The sequence below is a fragment of the Contarinia nasturtii genome, unplaced genomic scaffold (genome assembly GCF_009176525.2).
Source record: "Contarinia nasturtii isolate CC-2019 unplaced genomic scaffold, AAFC_CNas_1.1 Cnas_scaffold_220, whole genome shotgun sequence".
NCBI classification, from domain to species: Eukaryota; Metazoa; Arthropoda; class Insecta; order Diptera; family Cecidomyiidae; genus Contarinia; species Contarinia nasturtii.
The window spans coordinates 1,249,927-1,272,716 of NW_022197577.1; the positions used below are offsets into that span (position 1 = coordinate 1,249,927).

Consider the following 22,790-nt stretch of genomic DNA (forward strand, 5'->3'; position numbering starts at 1 on the left):
TCTGCATTGTTATTGATGTAATGTGAACACAATACACGCTTGATTGACGTGCTACGCCCTCTTTGAACTGACTGGAGTTGCTTATTTTCTTTTCACATTTATCGGGTTTCGTTACACAATTTTCTGTTCATTAGACCAAACGCATGTGTGAACAATTCGGCATTTCAAATTTAATTTTGAGCTTCTGCCCTTATCTTAACTTCATTTTCACGAATCAATCAAATGAAAGAACGCTGAATGTAATTAGAGATAGCCGTCTCGAAATCGCAAATTAATTTCACGTTAAATATTAATTCGATTTGACTGCATTCCATGGGGGCAGTTTCAGTTTTTAGATCCTATTTGCCACCTTTTATAATTCTGCTTTATAAAATACGATTTTTTTCTAAACATTAGATTTCTTTTAGACCAAAAGCTTCAGAAGTATCATTTTTAAATTTTTCTCTTAAAAAATAAAATAAATGAATTCTGCGAAATTTGTAAATGTATCACCTTTATTCATATATGAGCTCGACGCAACTTCTTGTGAGAATCAAAAAACATTTCAGTATTTATTGCTTATCTTACTGACTAATTGAGATGATATTATTTTTCATACACGTGTACAAACAGAAAAAAAGGAATAACCATATCAGTCAAACTTTTTCAAGTCAGTTTTAAATTCATTTAGGACAACCAAGCATGGTTTTTTCGGTGTATGTTTTAACATATTATAGGAAAATTCATGAGCCTGATTTTTAGCGGATATCCAAGCAGCTCCATTTTTATCCACATTTCCATACGCAATCGCTTCATTTATGATTGAATGTAAAATGCCTTTTTCATCCAGAAGTTCGTCCATCTTTTTACGTGCAAACATTATATTCGATTGAATCATGTAGTTCACTAAAAACTTTCCTTCCCATTTATTGATCATTTTTTGAAATTGGTCAAGTTGTGCTTTATCCTCTCTCTCAGTGACTTTTTGCAAGTAATCTTCGTAAGTTAGGTCAACCAAAAAAGTACAAGTCTTATAACCGTCAAACAAGAGCTCCAAATCACGTAATACTGGGTGAAAATTGGATATAAAGTCTTGCTGTATGGATTCCAATAATTTGATCCCGGGATGATTATTGATGGCAGTTTGGATTTCATTATCGAGTCTAATTTTCGCAACCTTGATGGCTTCTAATTCTTTAGTCGAATTCGAATTCTTACGAAACATCGTTGGCTCTTCACTTAGCACCAAATTAATCTATTTGAGTAAAAAAGAATTAACTTTGACTATTTAAAAAAAAATCAATTTTACACTTACGGCACTTGTAAAAGTGACAACCAAACAGAAAACCTGTATCATGTTGCTTTAAAACTGTAAAAAACAATAATAACGACATTACCACGGACTGATCTCTATTTATACGTTTCGCAATTGTATGCAAAATGTTGATTTGACGTCAATAATAAAGTTTCTGTAGATAAACGATTGTAATGAATAATAAATAATTTTTTGAAACGTTTATCGTTAGAGAACATGTGTTTTATTATTACAATTAATTTATGGCTGTTGAAATTCATTTACAAACTCAAATTAAAACATGTCTAATTGACTGTTTTCAAGTTTAATTAAACACAGATACTGTTTTTCAGATATTACACTAATCGAATTGTTTCAAGTCTTTCGAAAATGCGTCAAGTAATACATTGTACTTTTCCTTAGGTACATTCAGAACAACACTAGTATCCATTTCGAATGCTTCTCTTTTGGCTGTTGTCCAGGTTTGTTCATTTACTTCAGAGGCCCTTTTGTACTTCTTCCCTTGTTCTAGCATCCAAAATAATATGCTGTTTGGATCCGCAAGCTGCTGAATCTTTGTTTGCACTAGTTTTATATACGGTCCAATCAAGTAGTTCATCAAAACTTTTCCTCTCCATGTCTTGATCACCGCGTTGAAATTATCTAGCTTTTTTTTTATCATTTGTGTCCGTCACTTTTTTCAAATATTCCACGTATTTTAAATCAAAAAATTTGCAGCAATTCATAAACAATCTATTTAAAACTTTTAGATCCTTTATTACAATATGAAAATGCGTTTTGAAATCCGATCGGATATTCTTTAAAAGTTGGTTTTTCGGTTTTTCATTGATTGCAGCTTCAATCATATTGTCAAGAGTAACCTTTCCATTTTCGATGGCTTTCATTTCTTCAGTTAGTTTTTTTGGAAACATTGTCGAATTACCAAACACCAAGTGAATCTTTTGGAGAAAAAAGTCGAATAAACTTTCTTGAGATAAATGTAATCAAAAATTTAGAAACAGAACATTCATCTTGGTTAAAATACTGTGAAACCAAGTGGGAAAGACTTTTCGATATTGCTATGAAATGATCTCTACTTATACGTTTTGAAATTGTGTGTTAAGTGCTATTTGACGTCAATTGTACGAAAATATGCAGGTCGACTATCCAAACTATTTCTTTATAAAAACATGTGTTTTTGGAACACATTTTGACTTTTATCCTCTTATTCTAATAAGGGAAATTATGATTGTAAAGAGTAGCCCTAATATCTAATAATAATACCATCTATACAACAAACAAAAACAAACAAGCTGCCAAGAGCTCAAAATGCGGACTTACAATCTTTAGTTGTTTGCGCAGAATTTTAACTACATGTACGCATGTTCTTCAAAACTGTTCTCATCTAAATCAATACAGCTCCGTACATATCCACGTAAGTGCGAATTTTAACCATTTGCACTGCAGTGACCATAAAAATGGATGAATTTCTTTGGTCAGAGTCACTCTCAATGAATGTCCATGTTTTGTTAGTATGTATTGCGCCTTAGAAAGTATGTATTAAAAAACAATAATTGGGATCTTATTGGATCTTGTTTATTTCTGAACAGGTTTTACAAGTATATTTTATCGAAACATGATTAAACATCAAATTATCAAAATCATTAGTCAAATTGTTTCAATTCCGATTCAAATTCTTCAACTAGTGGTAGGCATCTATGTTTCGGCAAATTGAGTAGAATATGGTAGCTCATCTCCCAAGCATTCCCTTTTGCAGCTTCCCAATCATCTTTGAATATTTCAATTCTTTTATGGTATTTTGCTTCATTTACAACACAATTCAATATGCTATTTTCATCTTCAAGTCCGGTCACCATCTTTTGTATGTACCTGATATATTAATATGCAATCTAATCTTTTTTGGTAACGTTGTTATTAACTGTTTCATCATACCTGATATATCCTTTAACCATGAAATTAATCAAAATTCTTCCTTCCCATTGCTTGGCCAGAGTTTGAAAGCGTGCCAACTTTTCTTTGTCATTTGTAGCGCTCAATTTTTGGAAATATTTTACATAAGTTGGATCGAACATTTCGCAACATGTTGTATACATTTTGTGCAGTCGGCATACTTCATTGAACGTAGAATGAAATTTCATTATGAAATCCATCCGGACCGATTGCAAAGCTGTGTTTCCGGGATGATCATTGATCGCAGTTTGAATAATGTCATCAAGTTTATTTTTACCATCCATTAAAGTTTTCAACTCGTCATTTAGGTTCCTACGAAACATTGTTGTTTTGTTCTCGCCAAACACTAAGTCGATCTGTTTTTTTATAAATTTAAACAAAAAAGTTTAAAAAAATAAATTTGAAGGGTTAATGTGCTTTTCAACTTACGCCATTTGAGAAAGCAGCAACGAAAAACAAAACTTGAATTATCGATTTCATCTTGCTAGAAATGCGTCAAAACACTGTTTGATCTAAGTAGCAATGATCTATATTTATACGCTTCGCAGCATTGCACAAAATGTTATTTTGCGAGAAAAAAAAAATGAATTACAAGTTGTTTTTCTTTAAGAAGAAACTTCGTAAAAATGTCCATACTTTGAACTCACATGTGTTCAGATGACTCTGACTACAATGTATTGTTGAATACGTCAATGTAGAAAAGACGTCAATGATCATTCGATGATAATAAAATTGAATATTGTCGTATTATAGAATATTTGGGACAATTTTTGGGCTTGAAAACACATTTTTTTATTCTGGAAATTTCATTTTATAATAATTATTTTAAAAATTATAATTTTAATTTATTTCTCATTTTATGTTATTCATCATCGTCATCATCGTCATCATCGTCATCGTCAAATATTTCCAGTCCATCTAAAAACTCACTTAATATTTCTTCGCATTTCTTTTTCGGTGTATTCTTTACAAGGTTACGATGAATGTCATCAGCTTCATTCTTGGCATTTTTCCAGGTTTTCTTCAGCGCGTCAGTGATTCTATTCTGTTTCGCTGCACTTAGCATTGCGTGCAAAATGCTGGTTTTCTTGACTAGTTCGTTCAGCTTCGTCTGCACATGCTTGAGATAATATTTAATCATGAAATTCATCAGAACTTTACCTTCCCCTTGTTTGACTACGTTTTTGAAGCTCTTTAGTAGTTTTTTATCATTCTTGTTGGTCACTTTTTGTAAATCTTCTACATAAATGTTGTCAAAAGCTTCGCAACATAAGGTGTACAGTTGGTGCAAATCCATTAGCTCATTCACTACAGGATGAAAATGTTTATTGAAATCCCGTTGAATAGATTCCAAGAGGTTGTTTCCAGGATTTTCATTAATTTCCGTTTGAATTATAGTATCGAGTTTGACCTTTCCAGCATTTACGGCGTTCAATTCGTCAATCAGTTTTTCTCGGAACATTGTATGATTAGCAAACACCGTTGATATCTGTTTTTTTAAAAAGAATAATTATTGAAATTGAGAAAGAGAGAGAGCTTTTAGGAACTTTATGAAACACAATTTTTTTAACTTACGGTATTTGATAGAGCGAAAACCAAAAAGATAGCTGGTATTAGGGGTTTCATCGCGACAAAAATATTACAAAATACTGTGGCACCTGAATATCACGAACTGTATTTATACCTTTGTTATTGAACATTTTATCTTGAAAACCAACAACGCAAATGAATAATGAACCTTACACGTGTGTTTTTCATATTAGAAAAATGTTCTGTTACTGAGGCTGAGAGAATTTTATTTGCTAATAGAGATGACTTGTTTGTTTTCCAATAAAAACAGTGGCAACATGCGTTATAAAATTAAATTTAAAAAAACCACGACTCAATCAAATCAAGAATCCAATCAACGTTATCAAGATGCTAGGTGGCACAATCTAATAAAATATTTTGAATGTTACGTTCTAAATTCAATTTGATTGAAAATTCATGTCAAAAATGTGTATTCATTTTAAATGGAAATTCATTTAATCAAGCGCGGTGACTTTTCAATATTGCATTTTGACCGTCTCTGTCAGTTGAGCACTTCCTCTCAACTAAAAATTCAAAACAATTAGTTGAAAAAACGGCTATTTTCGCATTTTTCTCTCTCTCCAGGCTATTATTGAAGTTTGTAAAAATCCATTCGCAAATAGTTGTACAAAGCATGAAAATTGGTTTTTGGTTAAAAAAAAAGAGACAGACATCAAATTTTTTTCAATTTTGTAATTTCAAATAAGTTTTGCGTTTCGTTCGACTTTGTCCAATGCGATTTTTTTTTTAATTTGGTACCAATAAATGTCAAAGCCAAACGAAAAGGTTTTCGAGCGAGCACACAAAAAATGTATTCAATTAGACATTTTAGTAAATTTACGGTCCCGTTTGCAGTACAACAACACAGTATGCCTTGCAATGCAGCCAACGAACGAAGAGATTTGTTTTCTCGTTGTTCTCGATCGAGCCAAAAGTGCTTTGTCGGCGTTTTCATTATTCCATTAGAGCCAATGAGAAATGCGACTTACTGAGTATAGCAATTTTTGTCGAGTCGGTCACAAGCGCGTAATATAAAAAAAAACCATAACGTATGAGAACCGTTTAAAAAAAAGGCAACGAGTGAATGAGTAAGTATAGTCGTACAAAGGAAGTGTGGGAGCTGGAAAGTCGAAGCGATTGTGTATTTTGTTTTATTCGGTCATTGGCGTTTGTGTTCGCCATTGTGTGTGATTGCATTCGGCAACTACTTTGAGCGAATTTTTGCAATGATGGAACAATTTGAACAGAATCACAAATCTCTCTCTCTTTCTCTCTCTCTCTCTCTCTCTCTGTCTGCATAGTGCCCAGTCTGCACATGTTTGAAAATGACAAAAGAACTAAATAAAATTGTGATGAATGCGCGAACATGGTCGAAGAAAAGAGTGTGAGAGGTAAAAAAAGAAGAAAATTGTGCTTGTCAGTGTGGGACGGTCAACGAAGATAGAGTAGTGAATATATTCGCTGAATCTTTTATTTGACGATCGACACAGAGGAATATAAAAAAAAAACAGAAAGACCCCGAACTTTTTTAATTTGATTTTCTTTGGATACTCCAATTTTGCACATAAGAAGATTAGACGAGACAATAAAAACGATTAGCTTTTTTTCTCAACTGGTAGCGAACAACTGATGTCGACGATTGGATGGTTTCTATCATCGTCATCATCCTTAAAATGGAATTGGTTTCTCTCTGACGAAAGCAACTTATTTCCGAACCATTTTTCGGCTATTTGCTGTGCAAAGCAAATGAATGGCAACACATTTTTCTCCGCTAGTTACCGCTTTTTTTCGTTCTCTCATTCGTTGATTCAAAGCATTTTTCTACAAAATGCCATAAATAGTCGCCATTTATATCATTACATATTTATCCAATTCTCGTTTAAGTTGTCAAAAAGTATAATATTCGTTACCTTAACAAGAATCCCATGTGAATTTGCGTACATTCACCAAGACGTCTAGCAAAAATATACGAAATAAAAGAGAATTGTGGCGAAAACAAGAGAAAATTGAGAAAGATAGAGAGGAGAAATTTGCAAAACAAGAGTCCAATGTAAGTGAAAAGGAAAATCAATTAAACGTTGTTAGGCTTCACTACATTGCTGTTCGCCTTAAGCCTCTTTTTCTTCATCACCATCGTACTCAATCGTCGCTATTTCACTGCCTTTCATTCTCTCTGCTTTTTTTCGTTCACAAAATATGTAATTTCCTTTTTAATAGCTTTGCGCCAGCCGGTTGGCTCAATTTATTTGGAATTTGCACAAATTGATTGGACATTCAACATTTTGCGGAATGTCAAATAATTGATGCGACAGAAAAATGTCGACGTAGTTGGTAATGCGTCTCATTCGTTTTAATTGGAATATATATTGAATATTGTTGTTGTTTGGCGAAATGATGTCTCATTGGAAAATGTAATGGCATTCAGAAAGTGATATATTAAAAATAATCGCAATCGTCGTCAACATCTTTGTCGATATGAAAAATTCATTTTCTTCTCTCATTTGGCGTCATAAATTGAATTCGATGGAGATGAATTTGTTCGCATTGAACTTCTTGATGAATCAATTCAATTAACTCGACATTGCGACTACGTGATTGCATGTGCTGTTAAATCGCACTGAATGTCAACGAACAGTTCCAGCATATTTTCTGTTCGACGCCGAGTGTGAGAATGATCTCGGAAAATAGCGTATGTGTGTGTGTGTGTGTGAACACGGCATGTAATCATGTTTATTAGCTGATAAACTGAAGACACGTGCAACGAGCCAAAAATCATTGCACACACAGTCAGTGATTTGTGCCGAAAGATACGAAAACAACACATGAAGGGAAACAACATACACACTGTTTCACTTCATTCCCTTCGAATCGCTGGAACATCTCGCGACGATCATGTAGTGTACGCACTTATCAGAATTAAACGTCTGTCTATTCGCATGACATTATCATTCGTTCGAGATCTTTGTGTGTCGCATATATCAAAATTGATTTTTCGTTTGATGTTCCGCCGCAGTAATTTTCAGATTCGTTTTTTTTTTCTCAAAAACCAATATGGTTTTCAAAACCAAACATTAAATTCCAACCCCTCATATATTTCACTCATCAAATGTGACATTATTCGAAGGTTTTTGCGGTCTTCACATTATGAAAACACAAAATTATTACATCTTTTAATAATTACGTATTGAATGTCACAATTTTGAACATGAACAATTTTTCATGAGCAAATTTTCGAACGGATCGTTGAACTGCTATAATTTGATAAATACTTTGCATACATTTGGAATCTTTTGGTGAATTTTTCTGGGTGCTTGGTATTTTAGAAAATCTGACGAAAAGTTAATAACTTGTTATCAGCAGTTAATTATCATGAGCGTTGTCGTCGTTGTCAAACGAAACACATTTTTCGGTGGCTTTTGCTTAATAAGCTTACTGTCGCATTACTTGATTAACCACTCATTGAGTCACGTGTTTTAAATCAAAACGACCGACTACTTTACATTTTTGTATAGATCAAATCCGGACTACGTATCAAATTATTCCACATAGCGAAGGGGAAAAGATACATGATAATAGATTTTGGAATTGTTTTTAAAGGTTTTTCGGGAGTTATCTTACTCAATTGATTTTTGCGAGTTGAAATGTCGATATGATTTCATTCAATATGAAATGGTATTTGCGAGTTGAAGAGCCATATTTTGAATTAATTCTTTCTTTTTTGATACTATTTTTCAAACAAATCATACTTTTTTATCTCTTTATTTTCTTATAAATTAATCAAACCCTTTCCATTTCTCATTGGGTATATCAAAGTCCTTGTCCAAATGTTCGTTAAAAACTGTGTCCATCTGTTGATGCACTTGAAATCCGATAAATTTGAATTCATCAACTGTGCGCAAAAATGATATGAAAATCACTGTCACTGTTGTAATGCTCCGTTTTAAAAAAAAATCAATGTCTCATGCAAAGCTGCTGTTTTGTTTTTTGCTCATCCGTAACAAGAGTTGACGGAACTTTGTATATAAAAAAGCCATCAGATTCTGAAATTAAACAAATTCTTATCTCCCCTTTGTAATCAGTATATATATATCGGGATTACTCTTGTGCAGTTGTGTCCGATGGTACAAATGAAAAAAACACACACACCCACTCACAGTTTTTCGAATGAAATTTCAAGTGAGATGATGTCGTTCTATCTGTTGTTGTGGATGTACCGAGTTCGGTGTGCATGTTTTGTTCGTTTCCTTTTTTTCTGTTTATCAAAAGGCCACATCTTCCATGTGTAAAATGGCAATGGAACACTTGTTTGGTTGCTAAACACACAGGCGTACATGTACAATTTTCATGGATTTGAAGGTTTTCCAAGGATTTGTCACATTACACACAGTTTTGTCTTGTTTCCACTGTAGCCAAGTTTTTTTTTTATTTTCAAGTATATGCGAAAAAACTGAAAGTACATATCTGTTTGTGAGTGGTAAAGAGGGAACCGACGACGATTAAAATCGACTCGAAATGAAACAAACACAATTAGGCGATGAAACCTTATCAGTAAAACAGTCGTTTACGTTCTTTTTACCCCCGAAAAAAACTTGTCGAAGTTTTTTTGTAAGCTGGACACATTTATTTTTACAAATGGAAACATTTTGTCAAGTGTTTCTCTCTCTCGCTTTTTATAAATGAGTTTGTTTTCCGTTAATGTTTTAATTTGTTAGTTGTTGGGAATCACGATTTATTTTGAGTGAATGTAGAAAATGAACAACGAAAAAAATGCGCAAAATCATTACCGCGTAATAATTCAAGAGTGAATGTTTTTCAAAATTGGCAAAAGCATCTCAACCCACCTGGATGTTTGATGAAAGAAAAAGAGTTGAACGTTGGTCTCTTTCTCTTGATCGTGATTTTAAGTTTTTCAATGTTATAATTTAAACAAATCACATTTGAAAGCGAGGCGAAGGTAATTTTCTGTGTGATGTATGCTTAAAAATGTCGAGATAAATGGCATGCATTTCATTCTGGAATTCCGTGTTTCTTTTTTTCAACAAATACTCTGAACATATGACAGATCACGCATCATCACATTTTTTTACGACATAATTATTTTCGACGAAATCTCGTCCACAGCAATTCTACTAACTTGAAAACGGAACAAAGGCGCGTCTTACTATAATTTATCTTCTTTTTTCTTCTTCTTCTTCTTCTTCTTCTTCTTCTTCTTCTTGTGTCTACATTGCATCGTGAATTTCATCTTGTTTTGCTCTTCGATGCCATTCACAAACGAAAATATGCAGCCTCCATTATTAATCATATGAGATTAAGAGGGAATTTGTTGTTTGGTATTAAAATACCGCTTTCAGTTAATGATTTTGTATTACGATTATTGTTAGTCTGTCTCTTGAATTTCAATTTTCGAGCTGCTTTTTTCAAAAAAATGTAATGAAAAATGTTGCATGTCATTTGTGGCAAAGCACAGCACACATATATCGCAAACTATGCTCTCTGGATGGAATGCAGGTAAAAATGATGTTCAGAAGATTTCCGGCATTTTGTAAAATGGGCTTTTCAGCGGGGCGAAAATCTTTTGAAAATTAGTAAATCGTCGCATCCCCGAAAAACACATATAACCGTAGACTCTTCTCTTAGCTAGCGCATTGTGTCAAAGGGGATGCTATATCATTAGAATTTGTAGCTCGTTAGTTGTTGCTATGCTTACCCCAGGAGCGAAAAAAACACACACACACACCGAACATCAGTGTGTTCAAAAGTTACCAAGAACTTTAATTTGAAATTAAGCATTCTTACGAATTACTTTTCCCGTTGCCATGAACCCTATATATATGGTGCCTATATAAAAACGGAATTTATGTATATATTTTGTTGGATGTTGTTGTTTTTGTACGCCGAGCAGCAGGACACTGTGTCTAACTTGCTTTTTTCGGCTTCTGTTTCTTCGAAGTTGGAGTTCAGCGTGTATGTGTGTGTGTGTTTGAGTGCGTTTTATTTAATTTTGCTTTGGCTCCCTGCAACATAAAATATTATATTGAAAGTTTGGGCTTCTTCGTTTTCGTCATCGAGAGTTTTCCTTTTTAGCCGAAAAATCGTCATCATGAACCGAACAGTAAAGTGATTACAGACTTTCTTTTTTCGGATGGTGCGTGTGCTATGTTAGTTTCTGTCCGCTCGTCGTTTTCATTCGAAGACACATTTGTGTGTGTGAGAGATGGTTTTTGCTATTTGGTCGTTAAAAAGAAACAAACGAGTAAAGCAGCAACAGCACAAGATGTCGAAAGCAAATATCATAAAAAATAAAAAAGAGAGAGAAGTGGATGTGTCAGTGTGGAATAGATGGTTCGTAGGCGAAACATGGCAAGAACGATGAAATGATCTCAATGAAAAGGGTCTCTCACTCGTTCGTTTATGATATTTCGCTAAAAGTGTTCGCGTATACATACTACACACAGGCAACAACGCCATTGCAAACGGTGGAGATGAGAAATCACATCTCGAGAAAACGATAGGAAAGAGTGAACGCCTTGGAAGAAAATCCCAAAGCGAGCAAAAGTATTAAAGCGAGCAAAAGTTTTTGGGTTCGGAGAAAACGCACGCGTTGACATTAATGGCAGGCGTTTGTAGCACAACAACAACAACAAACTTCTTCATGCCTCCTCTTCGCTCGCACCATCACGTATAAAACAATTTATTTACCAATCCCGAACCAACCGCTGCGAATGAGTTAGTGAAATTTGCTCTTTTCTTTACATTATGTAATTTTCATGTTTTTGTCGTTGAACCATGAGCTCAATACATAACGTCATTATTTATGTTTATTTTCGTCTCTAGTCTTTTTTCGTCTTGGAATCGATGTACGAATATTATTATTATTATACATTAACACCATTGCAAATTCATCAAAAAAAACCTCATCGAAAAGATTTCCATCTTGTCCGAAAAATTCAACACCAACTAGATTCTAGTAGAATGAATTACGCAGCTCCGTCCAAGTGATCTACGGCAAATGATGAAGACATTCTTCACTTGCGCTAAAAACTCTTTTTCTTGCCGTTTGTTCTAAGATTAATGAATTGATTATACAATTACCGCAAGGCCATTACCATCGAATTTCCCGTTTTGCTCATCCCCACCTCTTGGCATTGTTTGCAATAACGTACATGAATATATGAATGCACCACAAGCCAATCTTTCGCCTTTTCGGTTCAGTATGCCATTGTTCTTTGAAAAATGAATATATAAATTATACACTCGCGCTTTCGAGATTCTTCCCAATTTATTAATGTAAGAAAAGTCAACCGAAAACTAAAACTACCACACTACAACTTCTTCATCGTCGTCATTCAAATTGGCCAGAGAGAGAGCGAGAGAACGAAGAAGAATTTCATTTTGTAAACCGTAAAACTTTTGCGAAATTACAAAATTAAAAATGCAATGCCATTTTATTTACTTTTGGCGTATAAATTTATATACGCGAGGATTGTTAAGGAAAGTTTCGGTATACTGTGTGCAAATCTTGGTTTTTCAATGCCGTGGAATTGTATTTCCTTGTGTCATCGTCGAGAATTTGGCTCGTTGAAAAAATTACTTCCTGCTAACTAAATATTTTCTTTTGGTTAACTTTTACTTTTCATTCAGCCGGGCTCCACCATTTTTGTTTTCAAGATATATATGCGTGCGAAGTCAACCCACACGGTACGGAATTTTTTCAAGTAGACATTTCCGGTGTATATTTCATATGTTCGACGAAAAAAACAAACTGAATTCCAGAAATGAGAATAATATAAGAAAATGAAAAGAAAAAAAAAAAAACCATGCCGACGAAGCCTAAATGTGTTCCAAATGATGCTATAGCAACATTTGCTGTAAATAGAACTTGAAACGCCCGTACACAAGTGTACAGTCGATCGTTCTTAACTGTACATTAATTTAGTTATAGTAAGCAGCCAATAAGAGGCCATTATTTTAACAAGATGAACAACATGTGCAGGAGGCAATTGATACTTTTGACAAAAACAAAACAAGAAAACACACATGCAGAGAATTACCCGCCTGACCCGTTTGGTCGACGGTCTCTGCTGATGTTCAATTCTCTCGTTCACTTGACATATGAGTGTAACGGCATGCCCATTTCAAAATGAAACCCATCACATGCATGTGAATACGCGAACATTATAAAAAGAGCGAAAATAATATATATATGCGTTCATTGTTTGTTTGCCAGCATCGCGAATTTCAAGCACAAATTCGACATGTTTCGACACATTTTTCGTTCGGAATTTCGAAGCTATCGCATTTATAAATTACTACAGACTAAATTTAGTGATGTCGTTCTCAGTTTACGGCATCTAGATGAGGATAAAAACAAAATGATGGTGACAGCATACAACAAGATGAAGTGCGTGCATATTTTTTGATAACAAACAATTCGCGAGAACGTATAATAATGGCTCCGCCGACACGCACACATGCCGGTATTGGCGGCGTTGACTCATCCAAAAATAAATAAAAAATTCAATTGAGAACAGTTATTGTTGACTTGAACGTTCTTTTATTTGGTTGCCGAAAATAAAAAAATGTGTACTCATGTTTCATTGGACAGTAAGTGTTGCTCACTGACTCAATATTTGCTTAATATGAATTCGGATTATGGTTCTGTTTTACCGCTTTTGATTTTGGTTCATTTGTTTATATATCTGTTTCTCTCTCTCTCTCTCATGCCTCATCACTTTCAAATAAAAACCAGCTTGCCGCCATAACAACGGTTTTTTCCTCTCTCACTCGGTCTGCCCCCTCCTCTCTATCAATTATGCGATTTTCTTTTGTGATGCCCGTTCAACGGCATCATTAAATTGAATTATACATTTTATTAATGGGCCATTTAGCTATTGGACTCTCTCTGAGAGTAGTCAACATGCACACACACAATATGGATATTGATATGATGAGCCACCACATATATTCACAACAAAAAGCTAAAATGCAGACTCAACTATACCGTGTGAGTCAAAGTGTGTGTGTGAAGAGTGCGACAAGAGCGCATCAATGAAATTAAATGAAATCAATTGACTTTGATATCATAGAATATCATTGTTTTCTTTCTATTCATTTTTGTATTCGCATTCGTCTGTTCCCCTGCCAAAGTCACTTATACTTACACTGTTTCACATGAGCCTGCCGGCTAAATGCTAATTGAATAATGTGAATTCTATTGAATAATTTCGGATAAGCCGGATTGCTACTTCTTCAATTATTATTTGTTTAAAAAAAAGTCAAACGAAATTGCATCTCACAAATTGCTGACTGTGCTGAAGATGGTGAGATTTAAAATTAATGTTCCAATAAAATATCGCCACATTTTGTATCGGTTTTTTTTTCGGTTGAAAATGGTGCATTATTCACCAACGTTTATTTATTTTGTAATAATAATAGGAAAAATGTATCAGAATGCATGTGAAATCATTGTATTACATTGAAATACCACAAAAGTGTCTATTCTCAAACATTTAATGTGAAATGCGTGTTGTGCAACCGCATAGTGGCTCATTGTGCTCGCACATACACACAAATCCAGTCACATAATACAAATGACAATAGCCACTTGCCCTCTTCACTCTCCCTTGCTCTCTCTATCTCTGCGCCTCACACCAAACAGGAAAAAAACGTGCACTTTTCCCATGAATTATGGTTTGTGTATATTACAACGTAATTAATAATGAAAAGTTCAATATTTGCCGCATATAAATAACGGATGACCATGTTTTTGATTGGTCTCAAACTACTATTCTCGCAGTGCCAGTGAAAATGAGTTTTTAATTCAGGACTTTTAATTTGTTTACCGGCTCACATTTTTCAAAAACATATTTTGAATTAACGACGCGCACAAACGCACACCAGACATTTATTAACAATTTAAAATACCGTTGACCATAAACTGACACATGTGAGCTATTTTATATTTAGATATTTTTACCGACCAAATAATATCAATTGTTTGTGTGTGATAACTATCGTTAGTTCCACCGAAAAATCACGTTAATCGAACCCCTCGCATTTCATCATGTTCAATTTATTTATTTTGACCATTTTTGCCCATATATTTGCACTTCGCCATGTCCAAATAAAATTAATTTTAAAACATTGTTCTATTTGCAATCTCCGATATCATTATTGCATGTCATAGAAATAAATAGCTTTTTCATCCCTTAGTACGAATCGATCGGTTCGTGTGTATGCCATTGACTGAATGGAATTTATATCATTTCTGAGAATTATTGATTGAAAGTTTTAATTCACTTTTGAAATGCTGGGAAAAACATATTTTTCTATTAATTTTGAGGAAAACATAAATCAGTCGCTATTTCAATCGTCGTAGAAATAGATTTTTCGCTCAGAAATGGTGAAATTAAAAAAAATGAACTGAATTCCCAGACAAGGTTCACGACATGACCTGAAAAAAATACTTGATGCATTCAATCGACAAAAAAATAATTCGTGATGTTGCTGACATGTTCCTAAATGGATGCCTCGCCGTCAGATCGTTAAAGGGAATTTGTTACTAATCTTCTTACAATTTTTGCAATATAATTTGACGAATAAAAAATAGCTTAAAGAACCGTCGATAAATGTGGAAAATAAAAGACCGAAAAAATAACATATCTTCATTAAAGTTGAGTAAGAATTAAACCGTAATCAAATACTGTATACCATTTAAACAACAATTAGTGCACATTTCTCAACTAAATATACAATTGTTCATGTATTTAATGCGTGATTTGTTGATTTGACTCCAATGAACTGAATCAATGTAAATTGCAGATGCAAAACACTCACTCACACATTCAGTCATTGAACAATTCAAAGCTAATTCATGTGTTAAGTTTAATCATTTCCGATTACGATTCTTTTTTTTATATATCGTTTTGATGAAGGCCAAGTTAAAAGTGCCCATATTATTCAGCCCACTTCGAAACAATTTTATTGATTTTGAGTATTGAATCGGTCGTTATTGTAATGACGCAATCAAATGAATGACTATTGTCCATTTCATATTTCTCTCTAGAGCTGTGTCACACATTTAAACAGATGATTTTCCCCGGCACCCGGATTCATTGCATGGTTTTAATGAATTTCTATCCAATGCATGTAAAAAATTGAAAGAAAAAAAGAAAATATATTCGCCAGTATACTTTCTTCATAATATGCAAAATTCGCAGATGTTTGAATTGTAGAAATCAATTTGCCAGCGAAGTTTTAACGGTTTTCAAGTTCTACTGATGGTTTTCACTGAAACTTTGTCTTTGAAAGCGGTTAGCAGTGAGTCAATATCGAAAATTTTAATTATGCAGCCGATTTATATAGAATTTGGTGGAGTGTGATGTCAAAGTTTCCTTTGGAATTAATTTGTCATCGTCGTCGGCATAATCGCCATTACTCATCCCTCCATCGACCTCTTGAATCATTATCAAAAATGCCGAGCTCGACGTCGTTTCACTCATTTATTCGTCCGCCATCATTCGTATGCTCTTGCCTGAACTTATATGGCCGACTTCGTCTTATGAAACGCTGCTGTTGTCGAATGGTTTTTAGCGTAATGTGTACGTATGATTTTAATGAATATTGAATGTTTCCGTTTTCACGTTTCCTTCATTTTGTGGATTTGCCGGCGACCATCAACAATGTTGCTGATGCTGTTGTTCAAATGTTTGATTTTGAACCTATGACATACACATCCAATGTTGATGCGATAGACTCGCTCTCTCTCTCTGTGCTGGCATTTAATTCAACGGTGCATATTTAAAGCGCGACCGTCAACATTTACATTTGCTTGGACCAAAAGTGAAATGATTTTGCTTTCGCCCATCATCATCATCGTCGTCGTCATCATCATCATTGCCATGTTTGCTGAATCCAAATAATATTTTCATGGTATTCAATCTTTCCCGCCCGTTTGCACTACCGTTTGGGCTCCGGCATCAATCAATAGAATCTCTGGTCTAAATAGAACATGGTTTGTGATGCGATGTGCAAATGTTCATGGTTTGAGCGTCGACCCGGTATACTGTTCACAAAATTTTCGAGTGATTGCAAAAACAAGCACACATTGAAAAATGAAATCATACATAATTTATACGTTCATTTTCAATAGAGAGAACCGTACGGATGGCTCGAAAAAACACACACACAACCACACTCTTGCTCACTCACTCATTTTAGAAGCGCTCGCGTACCCAGATGACGTTCAAAATTCTTTTGTCATTATTTTCACGTCTTTTCAGATATGAAATGAGAGTGAGTGACTGGGAGAGATTTTATCCACGAAAATAAGCGCGATAACGAAAAGGGCACAAACACACGCTCACTCACGCACATAAAAACAGCAGAATTTTCTTTTTATGACACGATTTTATTGGTTTCCTTCGTTCGGATTTTATGACAACGTTCAGGAATTATATTCGCCTCGGACGCCATTTATATAGAGTCGGACCACTTCCTTTATAGTCTCTCATATGCTTGGAGTACGGGTTTTTCCAGTTGCTTACAGTTTCACGTTTGCCAATGTCTGCAAATCATGGTTTTTACTAAAAATATGCTGGCTGATGGTGGCCAAGGTGTTTTTGTTTTCGACGATGTTAAATTTTAAATTCGTCTCACATTTTTTGTTATTAAAGTTTTTTTTAGAAAAACATGTTTTTTTTCATGATGAAATGACGTCAAAAACACGTCAGTCACTGTCAAATCGAAAAAGCAATCTTCTCAGCCCGAAATTCGATTAAAAATCTCAATTAATAAAGCATTGAAATGTTACAACAATTTTTTTCATTATTTCCTCCGTTCTGTTAACTGGATTAACCAAAAATGTGGTAAAAGTCACACTTCTCACAATGTTTCCAATTGATTACATCATCACCGTCAATCTGAGGCATCGCAACAATAGCGAATTTATTGATTTTTACTCCGTTCTTCGAGGTGAGAAACCTATATTTTTCATTGTCATTCATCCCGTTGTCGTTGTGTTTTTCTCTCTTTTCTCTCTCTCTCACACACACTCTCTCTCTCTATCTGGTTCTTTCTGTGTGCGTATTGTTCTTTGAGTTTTATTGTTAAGCCGAATGACTGAAAGAGCGACCAGAAAAGAAAACGTAAACTGTGTCAAACGAAATGGTTCATGGAAATAAAATATTGGCGGCTCGGAACAAAGACAAAAATCAGCTTTCGTTCTCGACTCAATTCAACTCTCAACAAGACTGTACAAAAGAAAAAGAAGAAGAAGGAAGAAACAATCATATCTGTGAATCGATCAACTAGTTGCTTGTGCTTTTGTTTGGCATTGCCAGTTCGTATTATATTCGAAAGTGCCATCAAATATACACAAAACACAGAAAACGAAAGAGAGATCGACAGACAGACAGAAAGAGAGACAGAGACACACAGAGAGAGAGATTGAATGTAGTAGCGTGCACGATATAAAGTGTATTTGCATTGTTTTACACAATGAAACTAAAATCATTTTCTTTTTTGAATAGGAAAATTTCATCAACTGTGCGACGCGCCTTTGAACTGGTTCACTGCACTGCACTGCACTAAACGATTGGGATTGGATGTAAACGAAGTGACGTTGACTCTTTTTCTCTCGCTGCCTTTTTGTTTTTGTTTTGTTGCTTTTTATCGCTGGCATTCAGGCGTTTGTGTGAATATTTTGCTTATTTTCACTTCTGCACCGCCATATTATGCAAAATGTGTGAGTGTTTAAAAAACACACACAACTGCGCCACGGAATCCATTCACACTAAAAAGCAAAACAAACGCAAAACCACCGAAATCGCTCTCAGCACTCTCAGTTGAAAATAAATTTTATGATTTCAATTAGCCAGGCACGGAAATACTTTATTTCCTTTCTGAACAATAAAAAGAAAACAACAACATTGTTCGCCTGTATATTATAAATCTTTTGCGTTTTCAGTGTATGCGTGCGTTGAGTGCAAACGATGCTTAATAAAGATAGATAATCTCTTTTCGACTCCAATAAATTTTATCCCATTTATTAATTTTACTCTTATACGACGAATGTACAATTTTTTTGGCAAATGAGATGGCGCGAAACACGCGCGCAAATGAGGAAAATACCGAGTCGGATAGCAGTTATAACAATGGCCAAGAGTATCGTTATGCCATCGCATTTCCTGTCTTTACGAAAATTTATTTACTCGGCATCACGAACAGGAACTAGGAAGTTGATTTGAATTATCGCTTTCAACTTTTTTGTGTATACGTGTGGTTGACAAACGCATTTTCATGGATATTTTCAATTTGATATAAAAAAAAGGAGAAAATAATACCACAAACAATACAAATACACACCGATTCACATAAACAGGAAATGACTGAATGATTAAGAAAATGCCTTCGAATTTGCTGAAGTTTTTTTTAACATCAAATTCACTTCCTTCGTTGATGCTGTGAAAATTTTTGTTGAAAAGAAATCTGAGAAAAACTGAGTTGGTTCGTTTCGGGCCGGCACAATGAGTGGTTGGTGAGGTTGAAGTGAGCCGAGAAGTTCCATATGAGCTACGTTGCTCGCAATGTTATCTGAAAGTCGCGAGTGTGACCATTTTGTAAGAAATCGAAACTCTCATTCTCTCGATCCACTCACTCTTTCGACCCAACCAACAATCATGTGCGCACCAAAAATATACACTTATCGGCTACAAGATGAAACACTTCTAAAAGAGCTTTTAGCGTGCTCTTTTGTTCTAAATTGTGATTGGTCGTCAACGGCAACGTAACAACGCACGATTGTCAATATGTCGAGTGTACATATAAAATCGTTACACGTTGTGTTTGTATCGTAAACGCGCGCGCGCGCACTTTTCTACACCAACAAAAACAATCCCCATTTTCTATGGATTTTGATTCGACTCTGGTCTCTGTTTTTTGCCCTTCTCTCCCTTGGATATTTTTCGCGTGTACACCAAATTCGCTTATCGTTCGCTGCAGAAAGCAGCTCATACTGAAAAGTATATAGTAGAGCAAAAAAACATCAACAACAACGTGGAATGGCTATAAGTAATAGATTTTGCAGTTTTTCTCTGCGTTGCCGAACGATGAGAGAAAAATGTAATATCGCTTTGGATTCCATGTTCATCACGCGCCAACGTTTTTATTTTTGGGGTGGAAATATTCTCTCCACTTATTCGAAGCATTCTCTTGCTCGCTCTCAATCTCTATATAATAAATAACTAGCGTATGTATAACGTTGAGCTCGTTTGCAATTTTCTATATGTTGAATGTGACGGCAGACTTGTACACCACTTATTTACCATTATCGTCATCGGCGAACACTTTCGCATCGAATTTTCAAGAGTGTGCAGAATGTTTTTTTTTTTTTTTGTTAAGGAGATGTTGCTTTTTCGTTGTAGTCGTCATCTTCTTCTTGGTTATTTCTTCTCATTTTTTGCTTCGTTGCTGCTGCCTTCGTCGGTTTCTAACCAAGAGAACGAGTATGTATAACATTGAACGAGTTCAAATGTGCACATCAGATCCACGTTTGATGTGCGCCTTGAGTACACTGGCATTCATTGTATGTGTACTAGATCTATAGATTTACCAAATAGCTCTGACTGATGAAAATCAGTCTGTGTCGGCGCGCTCGAACGAGAGAAACATTTTCCATTTAATACGTACGTATAAAATGGATACACTCTTGTTTTTTTTGCCTCTTTCGTTCGATATGTATTCCATTGCTGTAGCACTCGCTTCGGATGTTCATTCGCCACTCATTCACTCATTCTCTTTATATTTTCGAGAGACTTTTATATATAGTACATGGTTTGATGTGCATTTTCACTTATGTAGTATTCGCTGGTTCGATTCTCGTTCGGTTCGGAATTTCATTCGTTCGATTCTATCTTGATGCCAACACCGAGAAATATTAGATTTCGAAGGGTGCCAGAATATCGAGTACTATTTTGTACTGGATAGAGCATATATACATGTAGAGAATATATTTTCGGCAAATCTATGCTGTTGCCGTTGTGTTGATGACAGAAAGAGAATGAGTAGCAACTGTGTACTCGTACTCGGACACGTAAATTATACAAAGTGGGCGGCTTGTTGTTGATTAGGTTCACCCCGAACATGACGTTGGAATGGCGATGCAGATACTCTTCATATTCGACCAAGCATACTCTCTTTACTTCTAAACCTCTCTCCGTCTCTTCCATTCACTTTCTTTCACTCTCTGGTTGGAGAGTTGAAAAACATTTGTCATAATTTCAATGCATCAAAACTTGAATTTATTTGACGATGACAAGAATTAGACAAAATGAACGTAGCAAACTTTCAAGAGACATGAGCTAACTTATCTCTTTTCAATGCTGAATATTCTCGACGATTGAAATAAATGCATTTTCTTAAGCTCTTAGTTGCTTATTCTCAAAATGCTGGGGATTTTGATAAAACATTGCAAAACTAATAATGAAAAATTTCACAGACATGAAATTTAATGTTTATCGGTTGCTTGTTTTAGTCGAAATAATGATCTACAAGGAAAACGGACCTCTTTATACTTAGAGTGAGTGACTCTCGTGAGACAAAAAAAGCGCATTTACGATATAAAAAAAGAACACACACAATTTTCGATTAAGTCGATTGCATTTTTACTCCGTCATTTTGTTCCAAAATTTTGCCGTCACTGCATACGGTTCCCATCGAACAGCTACTTTTCGTAATCAAATATTTGCTCGTTTCAGCGTTTTTTTTTTCTTAAAGTACTTTTTTTTAAAAAAAATTCAATTTGGATTTTCATCCGAACGAAATGTCGTGATGAAAAGTGAACGAGAGAAAAATGAGTTACAAATGTGACAAGAATGGATCACGCTTCGCGAAGATACTTTATCAAACGAGATGGAGATTAGCATTAACTAATTCGAAATATCGTAAAATGGTTAGTTTCATTTCTGTGTGGCGGAGGCGCGCACAAGTTGAGTTGATAAGATGTGATCGAATTGATTGGATTCGATGAAAACGCAAAAAAGAAGGCACTGTTTTTTTCTTCTCATATTTTCAACGGAGTCGTAGTTTTTTTTTCTCCTGCATGGAATGCAGTTTGTTCAGCATCCACGCAATTGGGTGGAGAGAGTGTTTTCATTCACTATGCTTTCACTCGCATTACATCGAATGAATTGCACTAGTATACTTTGGTTTCGATGCGAGAAAAAACACTGTATGTAGCATTTACATTTAATCCAGCTTATCGTTGCGAGTAATTTTCGTTTTTCTTTCATCTTTTGCCTGCTCACATGCGTGATTTTCTTTAGCTGATTTTGAGATGAATACACTTGTCGTCGTCGGTTTTTTTTCTCTCGAACAATCTCTGCCGCCCAGAGATTTGTGTATATGGCACTGGGGAAAATTAAATCTGCGTACCATATTGAGTTTGTTCCGTTTTTATTTCTATCTTTTTTTATTTAATTTTCTCGGTCTCGCTCTCGTTTATAGAATGTAGTTCACGTGATCTTTTTTTTTTTTTCAATGAAAAGCTAAGCAATTTTCAAGCGACTTGTAACATCAATTCCATTTCGCGTTTTATTCATTGAACTCTGCGTGCGTGTGTGTTAGCTACTAAGATTATTTCTTATGAACTTGTTTATTTGCTGACAATTTCAGCTCACGATGAAAAAACATCATCGTCGAAAGAAAAAAAAAATCTAATTCTAGTAAAAGTTTTTATGTAAATGTGGATGTTTGACATATAATTTTACGCCGAATGCGAACATTGCGAAAAATTGAATTAAAATGGTATATTACATTTTGTAAATGTAATTTTCTGGAAAAATGTCCCTTTTTCATCATGAAAATAAAACACACGGAGAGAGACCGAAGTAGACTTTGAAATTATCAAATGTGAGTGACACAGACCTGGACCGCATATTCTTTGTCAAAATGTCCTCTGTGTCGCACCAAATGTACA

General features: G+C 34.8%; 3 protein-coding genes across 3 annotated transcripts; all 3 read right to left on the reverse strand.

The window, feature by feature from the left end:
- Positions 1–469: 469 nt before the first annotated feature.
- Positions 470–1,397, reverse strand: LOC116337066. The gene is made up of 2 exons (XM_031761364.1): positions 1,295–1,397; positions 470–1,234 (listed from the first exon to the last, which is right to left on the reverse strand). Exons 1-2 carry the CDS (start codon positions 1,334–1,336, stop codon positions 632–634), a joined length of 645 nt encoding a protein of 214 aa, XP_031617224.1. The 5' UTR covers positions 1,337–1,397; the 3' UTR covers positions 470–631.
- A 1,450-nt stretch (positions 1,398–2,847) lies between these two features.
- Positions 2,848–3,780, reverse strand: LOC116337137. Its single transcript, XM_031761482.1, has 3 exons — positions 3,674–3,780; positions 3,227–3,600; positions 2,848–3,163 (listed from the first exon to the last, which is right to left on the reverse strand). Exons 1-3 carry the CDS (start codon positions 3,722–3,724, stop codon positions 2,938–2,940), a joined length of 651 nt encoding a protein of 216 aa, XP_031617342.1. The 5' UTR covers positions 3,725–3,780; the 3' UTR covers positions 2,848–2,937.
- A 281-nt stretch (positions 3,781–4,061) lies between these two features.
- On the reverse strand, positions 4,062–4,930 carry LOC116337126. The gene is made up of 2 exons (XM_031761466.1): positions 4,820–4,930; positions 4,062–4,733 (listed from the first exon to the last, which is right to left on the reverse strand). Exons 1-2 carry the CDS (start codon positions 4,868–4,870, stop codon positions 4,107–4,109), a joined length of 678 nt encoding a protein of 225 aa, XP_031617326.1. The 5' UTR covers positions 4,871–4,930; the 3' UTR covers positions 4,062–4,106.
- Positions 4,931–22,790: the final 17,860 nt, after the last annotated feature.

Excerpts from the sequence above, each read along its gene's own strand:
- LOC116337066 (XM_031761364.1), bottom strand. The coding sequence starts at position 1,336 with ATGATACAGGTTTTCTGTTTGGTTGTCACTTTTACAAGTGCC. Across the intron at positions 1,235-1,294 it reads TTGTCACTTTTACAAGTGCC|ATTAATTTGGTGCTAAGTGA; the intron begins GTAAGTGTAAAA and ends TTACTCAAATAG.
- LOC116337137 (XM_031761482.1), bottom strand. The coding sequence starts at position 3,724 with ATGAAATCGATAATTCAAGTTTTGTTTTTCGTTGCTGCTTTCTCAAAT. Across the intron at positions 3,601-3,673 it reads TTGCTGCTTTCTCAAATGGC|ATCGACTTAGTGTTTGGCGA; the intron begins GTAAGTTGAAAA and ends ATAAAAAAACAG. Across the intron at positions 3,164-3,226 it reads ATGGTTAAAGGATATATCAG|GTACATACAAAAGATGGTGA; the intron begins GTATGATGAAAC and ends TTAATATATCAG.
- LOC116337126 (XM_031761466.1), bottom strand. The coding sequence starts at position 4,870 with ATGAAACCCCTAATACCAGCTATCTTTTTGGTTTTCGCTCTATCAAAT. Across the intron at positions 4,734-4,819 it reads TTTTCGCTCTATCAAATACC|ATATCAACGGTGTTTGCTAA; the intron begins GTAAGTTAAAAA and ends TTAAAAAAACAG.